Below are 9,900 nucleotides of genomic sequence, written 5' to 3' on the forward strand. Positions count from 1 at the left end.
CAAATAAGTCATCAGAGGATTCCAAAGACTGTACAGCTGCAAAGAAAAAGTTATTACAGTTGACTTGCTTTTCACATCATGGACCATCATTTGTTTTATTTTTGTTTGTTTAGTTGGTTTTTTTTTCTGTTTGTTTTTAATAGCGTCTTATTCAAGGACCATTGACAGTAAGAACTGGTGAAATTTCTTCAGGCTGGACGTCATGACTTCCAGGAGTCGGAACCAATTATAGTAGTGCGACGTTTAATAGCAAACAACTTGGAAAAAGGCCTGTGGGTGCCCTGCAAGCTTCTGCTCTCGCTCTTATGCTTCAAGCTATTACTGTAAATCTATGGATCGTTTTGGCACAGGCATAAAGGCTACAGTCCAACAATATGATGCTTGGCATGTGGACCGCTGTAACATTAAAGACACATGTTAGATATGAATGGCCCAAGACATCTTTAATTCCCTGGCGTTTTTTGAAGTGTGGCTTTTAAATTGCCATTACAAATCACGTTTCGATGATCACAAAAGTCATATGTACGTTAGCTAATAACTTTGCAGACCCACATTCTCCAAGCTCTGTCCTCGTCGATGTACGCTTGATGCCACCTGAAATAGTCCGGTCACTCACAAGGAAAATGCGAAGCATTAAACCTTCATAACGCATGTAGAGTTCCATAGGCTAGTTAGATTTAGACCTTTGGAACGTCGAGGTCCGGTCGGGGTGACGGCCCGAGGCCCATCGTAGCGCGTGACCACCGCTGAAAGGTAGCAGCGACGGACGACTTAGAGTCACGGACAAAGGATCCACTCACCAAGTCCTCTTTTGCTTTACGCCTACGACTCACGCGCACTGGCCCTCGATGGCTTATTGAGTTAGGTCTAATCACTCAATTAATGTCACATGGAGGAGCATCATCTGTTGTCCCGAGCCCGCTACTGGACGCCGGATAACGCTTGCACTGTTGTCACTCGTGGGAAGCATCAAAACAAGATTTGCCCAAAATGCGGCGGGCATCTCAGTTGCGGCGGGGAGTCGGTTTTGTTTCATGACAGTCGGAAAATTCCTCTTATTAAGCTTAGTCGGATGGCTTTTCTGTAATTGTATATTCCAATAATAGGACAGCTTTTTGGGGATAAACCAGATCGTACTGAGAAAAGGAAAAACAACACCTTTATATATTATTGGAAAGAATGTTAATTCTTAAATGGAAAAACCCTCAATTGTCATTTTTTAGGAAAAAAACGTTAACAAAAACCACAAATTGCAGGAAGTGGCCACATGACATTTTCCAACGTGGTCCAGTTTTAGCCAATCAAATGCAAGTATTCCAGATTGCTGGTGCATTGTCACAACGTCAAAATACCTACCATGTAATATTGTTTTTTTCTTCTCTCTGACCACCAAAAGCCTGTTTTTCTTTTTAGGTTATAGTAATCCTAAAAAGATATACATTTTACATGAAGAGGCACTTTTTTAGCCTGTTGTTCTCCATATAACTTTTCACCCTGTTGTTCTCCATTTAAGTATTTTGTCATTGGTTTCTGATCACCTAAAAAAGTCATGTAAATGTGTATGTAACGGCATTCCCCACTTTCCTCTAAGTTTACTTCTTAAAAACTTCCAATATGAAACATAACAGTCAAATAGTGAACTTTTCAGTAGTGTAAAATCCTGGTTCTTGTTGGGTCGAGGTCACAGAAGGGTCCGGACCAAGTGTTGCAGGAGTACTCGGCACTTTGCCCGTGCTCCTAATATGAAGGTCAACCTCCTTAATCATTTGTGTAGACAAATTATTTCAGAGCAGAAAATTAACATTTCTTGCTGGCGGTCTTAGTGTGTGTGTGTGTGTAAGGCCCTTTGAAGGGTCACCTCCAAGGTTTCCTTAATCTATACAAGTTCCATGTGGAGAACTGCAATGGCTGCGGTCAATCGGGTGTTGAGAGGCAGCTGCGTGTGAAGAGGAAATGGGGTCTGGCATGTTGACTAACGAGTAAATCCCTCTGGACTTGAAAAAACGCTTCTATTAGATTGGGATCGGCCCACAATACTGGACACTGACTGGGACGAATGACTGATGGATACATAAAATGCATAAAATTGGAAGCATTAACTCCTGCAGAAGATGCAATCCATTCTTGGAGAAAGGCCAAGCAACCTGATGAAGCCCAGAAAATAAGGTTTCTGTGTGGCATTCCTTTTCAAGGCAATTTCATCAAGAATCACAGTAGTACTGCAGGTGGGAATACTTTTAAATGCTTAAGCACCACACTTGGCCCAAATCTCATACCTGATTTTCAGCATTCTAGAAAAATAGTCCAATATACCTAACAGGGTTGTATTTTTATTAGCCCAAAAGTTCATTGTTGACCCCAAAATCCCTTCAAAACACGAGAATGTGGCCCAAAACAAAGTTGGCCCCAAATCAATAGGAATCATCAGAAATCAATAGAAGTGACCTCAGAATTGGCTCAAAATACCCTTGGAAGTGATCAAAAATCAAAGGAAACTGATACACAATTGCTTAAAAATTCATAGAAAGTGACCTAAGTGACTTGAAATTGCCCCAAAATCAACTGAAAGTGACCCCAAATCACAGAAGGGATTGTGTCCAATATCATCAGCATTTCATTGAGCCCCAATAAGTCATTCCATTGCAATTTCTTCAAAAAATGACCAATGGTAAACTGTGATGATCTTTAACATTATGATATTGATCCAGGTACTGAATTCAAAGCCTTGTCACAAAGAACATTCAATTTTATTAACATCTTGGCTCAGAATCGGTTCAAAAGAACCCACTCAAATGTTCACGTTCAGCTCGGCAGATCTGGTGGTTTACGGTGGAATTGGGCATCATTTCTCAAGGTGATTGAAACAAGGAAACCCATGCCTTCTCGAGGGATGATTAATTAATCATAGGAAATTATTTGAAAGTTAGCTGCTAAGACTCGATTCAAAACAGGATTTTCCGAGAAAGCGGACAGGAACAAGTGTAGAAAGAAATATACAGTCGACGACAAGAACTGAGCTTTTATGTAAGGACTGTGATTGTGTTACAGATTAGTTCCAGGTGAGGCAACCTCGGACAGACATCCGATGGTTTTGAACAGAAAGACGAGTCGATGAATTGATAAGTTTCAGTGCCAATGAGAGCAAATCTCATTTGGAATAGATCGACTTAACGTCTTTTGTCGTTTTTTTTTTCACAGACGAGCTTTTGCCTGACTGAAAGTGGAAGAGGAGAAAGTCATTCCACATCAATGCCTGGTCGATCAACAAAAACGTGAGAGGTAAGAGTCAAATTTACATCCTGTACACAAGCAGAAAAGCACTTTAGTAGGACTGGAAACTTATGAGGGTCCTCAAATGTGGCGTGCAACACATGAAGCATGTATGACCTCACTCAGTCCCACAGGAACTATGTATTACATCCACAATGGTGCTACACTATGAGGGAGGAAGAAATATGTTGCCTGGGAGAAAAACAACCTTGGAAGTTGATCAATAAATTATTTTTGACATAGTACTTACAGTGCGTGTAAAAGATAATATAGTTGAGCTTTCTTTGGGTGGTCATTTTTAAATTAAGACAACTTCATGACCGCCATTCCCTCATATTGACCAAAAGTGATGTTGCCATGTCTGAACAAATCAGAAAGCAGATATTTTAGTTTTAAACAAAACAAAAAGTTTAACAACATTTAATTAGTTAGCCATTAAGGTCAGGTCGCTGTGAATTTTAATCTTAATAACCAATTTTATTTTGGATCGATACGATTTTATTCTGTAGAAGGAAAAAGGAAAACAAAGCAATGTTCTCGTGATTTAGCCAGGATAAAAAACAATTAGGGTGAGAGAGAAAAACAAAGGAGAAAGTGCAGGCGGACTCGTACGGAGGTCCCGGGGGGGTTTTCTAACTCATAAATCCTGAGCACATATTTAATCCCGTCTGAGGACAAACCCACTGAGAGTTAAAGGATGTACACTTATTACTCACCTATCCATTTCTGGATGTGCTGCTGGAGGGCCAAAACCCCCAGGCCCAAAACCCCCCCTGCCCCCCAAAACGCCCAAAGTCAACTCCCACAGCTGCCCCCCTCCATCCAGACGGCAGGCGCTACGTGCTATCGGAAAATCAGAGCAGGAATGTGACTCTTGACAGACGCATCTCTCAGGACCGCCGCCTGAATATGTTCCCAATTAGCTACATCTGATAAAGCGTGAGTGCAAGTGAAACCCAAGGCGGGCGTGATCAATAGTTCTTGACTCATTTGCTCCTCCGCGCTTGACACTGACAGGCCGCCGCGTGATGAATGGTCGCGGCGCTGTAGATCATTATCTGACCGCATCTTCCTTGCTAGGTGTCGCTGAAGTCTCCTTTTTCCTTTTTAATCAATCCTTTTCTTCAGATGACAGTTATGAACCAAGCACTTCTTTGCTCATATTTCACGCTACGGTGCAGTGATTCACAACTCAACGCCCCTTCCAATATGGCCACCACATAGACCTCATAGGTTTTGTGGATGCTTTGATGGTGACGGTTGCTCAGCCATTCAAAGTTGTTTGCTTTGGTTTTTAAACACGTGTCGGCAACTCTGCGGGAAAGCCACGTGGGGGAGGGGGAGTTCCCGTGTTGTCCACGTCAATCAACACACCAATATTTGTGCAAATAAGGTAGCGCTAAATGTCTTCACCTTACTGTGTACGTCAAGTAAACGTAGAGTTGCAGAGCTTGTGAATTGAATTTAGCTCTTTGGCTGCAATTGATGAATCAGTGCTACTTTCCAAATGAGGATTTTTCCGGCAAATTATGAAATATGGCATGCATTAGAAGCTTGCTTTTAACCTACATTATTGAACTTTTCAGTTTCAACACTAGAAAACATCAAAAACCTGAAAACATTTTTAAATCAATGTAGGAAAATGTGTGGATGTGTAGATTTTAGTCTTTATAAATAATCACATGTTATAAGATTAAATAAGTTGGCTGGCATTGATAGTTATGGATGGACATGAAGTTCATTTTAACATGGAGGGTTAGCATTAAAAAAATCATATTTATCTGACTTAGACAGCATTAGACATCCAATCCAATTTGACTGCTGGTGTTGATCAGTAAACGTTATTAGACCTCACAGCCAAAATATATCTGACGTCTATCACTGTGTCATTGAGTTAAACCCGACCTTTTTTTTTTTAACTGGTTTGAATTCTATGCTTACAAAGAAAGTCAAAGTATTTTAATATGGCCCTTTCAATCTGATTTTTCTCAAATAAAAATACAAAATTGGACACCCCTGCCATATACTAACCATTTATAACCTTGAATCTATAATAAACTCAAACTGCTTTAATCATATTTCATAAATTACCTCATTGGCCGTCTTTGACAGCAATAAACCTCATTATAAATACTTGTTTAAATTCCCATCTAAAAAATGGGATGGGCTTGCAGTCTATTAATTTCATTTATTATAAGAGTTACAAATTTAGTTTTTAAATATATTCTACATGTGTGAAGATGATTGCTAAGAATGCGGTGAATGCAAACTCGACTTCTACATCCATTTTTGTTGGCATTTATTTTCATGGTGTCCCATGAGATATTTTTTTCTAATGGAAATCATGTGCCAATAAAAGATTTGGAAGCATAATGTGCTGCTGCACCTCCCACGCCATCTGCTGGCTGACAATACAAATTTTACTTTGCTTCACTATTGTGGACTTAAAATGCAACCCATGAATTTGTACACACCGCATAGTACTACTGTACATTGGTGCCCAATTAATTACACATTAGAAAATGTCCAATCCAAGCATTGACTAGCAGCCCTCTGGTGCCTTTGGATTGGATGTCCTCATCGGTGGCACTGAAAATGAATAATTGTCTGCCAACCCTCCCTGTTCAATTGGATCAGGTTGGGCCTCTCCAATGGTTAAAACTACCCAATGCATTTAGTACAAATGTCTCACTGAACTAGATAGCAGGTCAACTAAGTCCATTAGTGACCACTTGTGGCCAAACTGATCATTACACTGCTATCACCAAAATACTATGTTATTCAAAACGTTGTCAATGCATTTTTTTGAGTCTATTTCATTCCAAAAGACAAAATGACTACGCCTCTTCTAAGCCTAAAAAATACAATTGTCATATTATATACCCTGTTAGCATAGCTTTGGTTACCCCAAATACTATTTAGGAGCCTTATTTTCATCATCTTGTAAAAAGCTACAGCTCAAAATCGCTACGATTTGTGATTTTGGGTAAAAGTGAGACAACTAACGTGGGGAAACTCATTGTTGTTAACTCATTGGCAACGATTCACAATGATAGACGAATCATATCATCATGGATTCTTACATTTACAACGCAGCAATTTTGGCATTGTACCGATCAAAATGACCCAAGACCAATCAAATGCTTGCACAACTAGTGCACTCCAAAGTTCTATTTGCCTTATCCATTCTAATAGTCCTGCATGTGTGAGTCCTGAGTTAAAGAGCAGCCGGTCCTTGTGCAGAGATGATGATCCAGATGACGATCTTCCAAAAAGTGTATATCAAAAAGTGTCTGAGTTGCTGAGAAATGACTGATTGTCCATTTGCGAGAGCAGCAGCCTCTAAACCATACTGCTATTGTTAAGTTTGGTCCACTCAAAAATGTCCTGCTCGCAAACAATATCCGAGTTGATGAGCAAGTAGCGGTCGCCCACGCAAAAGTGCTTCTGGCAGGCAGCGCACTTGAAGCATTCCAAGTGATACACTTTGTCCCGCACGCGCATGGTCATCTCGAACGCTCGGATCCTCTTCTCACAGGATGCGCACAGGCCATCCTGACCGAAAAGCCTTTGGGGAGGAAAGACAGTTGTCAAACTCATTATAGCCATTGGATCTTTTCCTATTAAAATGAAGATAATTTACGTTTGTGAAATATGGCTTCCCGAAATAGTCCTATTAAACTAAAAATTTCATTTTCATTGAATTGATTGGATTGTTGCTTTAGCAATCGATGAATTGAAACAGATCATTGTATCATTAAATAAAACTGAACCGCACAAGGGCCGCGGGGGTGTTGGAGCCTATCCCGGCTGACTTGCTGCACGGGGTATGGGACACCCTGAATTGGTGGCCAGCCAATCGCAGGGCACGAGGATACAGACAACCATTCCTGCTTAAATTCAGACCTATGGGCAATTTAAAGTGTCCAGTCAGCCTACCATGCATGATTTTAGAATATGGGAGGAAACCGGGTAAAACATACAAATTCCACACAAGTCGACTGACCTGGATTCGAACCCAGAACCCTAGAATTGTTAGGCCGACACACTAACCACTCTTCTGCTGTATCATTATGCTTTAGGAATGCATTTTAATGACCTAAAAACGTTGGCATAATTAATGGGGTGATTTTTTAAAAAAAACATTCCAATCTTTAGGCGTGGTGTGTCTTAAAATCATTTCACTAACTTTTAATGAAATGTTCAAGCAAACAATGATGACTGAGGAAAATGACCTCCTTTAAAGCAGACTGACCTTAAGTAGTCTCTTCGACACAGTTTCCTTCCCAGCTTGTAATAAAGCCTGCGACCGACTTCCCCGAGGCGACAGCCGCACAAGTCGCAGCTGAGGCAATCCTCGTGCCAGTACTGCTCGATGGCCTTCAGGAAAAAGCGGTCGCCGATGCTCTGCTGGCAGCCGCCGCATGTGAGCAGAGACGGAGGCATCTGCAGCACTTCATCCACTGGCTCCCTGCGCAAAGCAAAGGTAACGCGCTCAAGTCATGCAATGCTTGTGATCCATCATACATCAAACATAACACAATACAGTACTGTAGATTGTTCATCACTTGTATCTATCCGTCTTGCATTTCTAAGAACCTTCCATAAAACCCACTGACAAAATAATTGCCATTTTCCTTGGGTTGCCAAACACGCCTTTAAGTTTCACTTTTTTATGCTTTCATTGTTGTTCACAAAGTAGTGAACCTGATGACAGGAGTATCCTTAATTTTGAAGTCCTTTGCCAACCTCTTTCTTACTCCAGAAGAGCTCTTCCTATTTTCTCGTGGACCGGCAAAAATAAGTCCCAAGCATAATAGAAATTATTTATTATTATTATAAAACTTTTAGTTTTTGAAGTAGGAGGGCAAGATTGAAAAATATCCTACGTATGTGGATATTAGTACTGCATATATACTAAGTTGTTTTGGAAAACGCAGTTGTATCCGAAAATTTCAATTTACTATATTATACATGAACATCAAATATATAAAGAATACTGCTTTCCATGTTTTTAAAGAGGACATAGATTTATAGTAGTACTATGTATACCAATTTAAGGTGATTGAAGGGAAAATTACGATCAGTTTTACCTTCTCCCCCAGATAATAGGTTTGAATATTTTATATATAAGACCTAAAACAACCAAAAATGTGCAGGCCATGATAAAGTACCCTCTTAGATTTAGGTTTAATTTAACACTTGACATTTTCCACATCTATGTTTAATTTAACACTTGACATTTTCCACAACAGTTTCAGAAAATGTCATGGGAAAAAAATATCTGGGCCACTCACAGAAAACAATCAATCCACTTTTTTTGGATTGTGGAGAATGTTATTGTTATGGGAGAACCCAAGTAAAGTAGATTCGTCTTAATATTTCCCTGTGTTTATTACAGATTGTATTTCTGCACCCCTTAAACAGCAATCCAAAGCACCGCTCGGTAATATTTCCCTTTAAACAGCGCTCATCTTGAACTATATTCCACTCACTCGTTGGCTTCCAGCGTTTTCCTCTCGATGGTAGACGACATTCCTCTAGAAATGACGATATATATCCTCCTGCGTGTGTGTTAGGGGGCGGTGGCACCTGCTCCCCCGCAGTCTCACAAGGGTCTCCTCACGCTGGAGTTTTAGGGGGTGACTAGCATCATTTTTCTTGCGCGTCTCTGTCCCGCTCCAGTCGCAACTTGGATGGAGCGTCCATCGTGTTTATATAGTGGACGGGGGAGCTGGGTGGATTAACGTTCGAAGCACCCCCGCCTCGCCTCGATTCTGCCGCTTCCTGCTCACGACCGTGTGACAATGGCAGGAAATGAGCCTTAAAGCGGCGGTTCGAGGCAGATCTGCGACGTGAGTCGTGACTGACACTAATGAGCCCCCCTATCTGTGCCAAAGTGTGCGTGTGTGTGCGTGCGTGCGTGCGTGCGTGCGTGCGTGCGTGCGTGCGTGCGTGCTTTCGCTAATTACATTTCCCTGCGAACTTTGGGCAATGACACGTGAAAATGAGTCTTGCACCCATATCATTTTTTTGGCCCCTGATACTCATTCCATCACCCGCCTATGCATTGTTAGCCGATATACCACCATTTTTTATATAAGTATATGTTTCCCCTTTTCATATGGATTTACTGCATACCGACTTGAATGTCTAGTACAGTAATCCCTCGAATTTCGCGGATAATGTTGACCAGATAAATGAAAAAAAAACACAAAGTAGGATCACCCTTATTATTAATATCATACGACGTTTCGCACCAGAAATACAAGTACTCAAGTACAATTATCGGGAAGTGTATTTATTAAATATTAGTTATAATTATATGGAAAACTATTATATTACAACGTATTGGCTGCCATTTATGTCGATGCACATTCCATTTTAGATAAACTGTCAACTTAAATTTGCCCCAAGAGAAACTAGCGACGCCAATATTGATTTGTGTTTAGATTACTGAGTATTTCAGTAGTTTGCAGTATTTTACCACATTTAAGAGTGTTAAGTCACATGCACCACTTCATCAAACAGTCATTTCAATTTTTGTACAGGCATTCTATACTTTGTCCATCTGCTCTAAACACCATTGTTTATGTTTTTGTATTACTTTATCATGTTTTGTTTCATAAG

General features: G+C 40.5%; 1 protein-coding gene across 1 annotated transcript; it reads right to left on the bottom strand.

The window, feature by feature from the left end:
• Positions 1–5,438: 5,438 nt before the first annotated feature.
• On the bottom strand, positions 5,439–9,114 carry lmo2 (LIM domain only 2 (rhombotin-like 1)). Its single transcript, XM_077709617.1, has 3 exons — positions 8,766–9,114; positions 7,526–7,741; positions 5,439–6,838 (listed from the first exon to the last, which is right to left on the bottom strand). Exons 1-3 carry the CDS (start codon positions 8,804–8,806, stop codon positions 6,613–6,615), a joined length of 483 nt encoding a protein of 160 aa, XP_077565743.1. The 5' UTR covers positions 8,807–9,114; the 3' UTR covers positions 5,439–6,612.
• Positions 9,115–9,900: the final 786 nt, after the last annotated feature.

Source organism: Stigmatopora nigra, chromosome 2 (assembly GCF_051989575.1).
Source record: "Stigmatopora nigra isolate UIUO_SnigA chromosome 2, RoL_Snig_1.1, whole genome shotgun sequence".
Classification (NCBI taxonomy): domain Eukaryota; kingdom Metazoa; phylum Chordata; class Actinopteri; order Syngnathiformes; family Syngnathidae; genus Stigmatopora; species Stigmatopora nigra.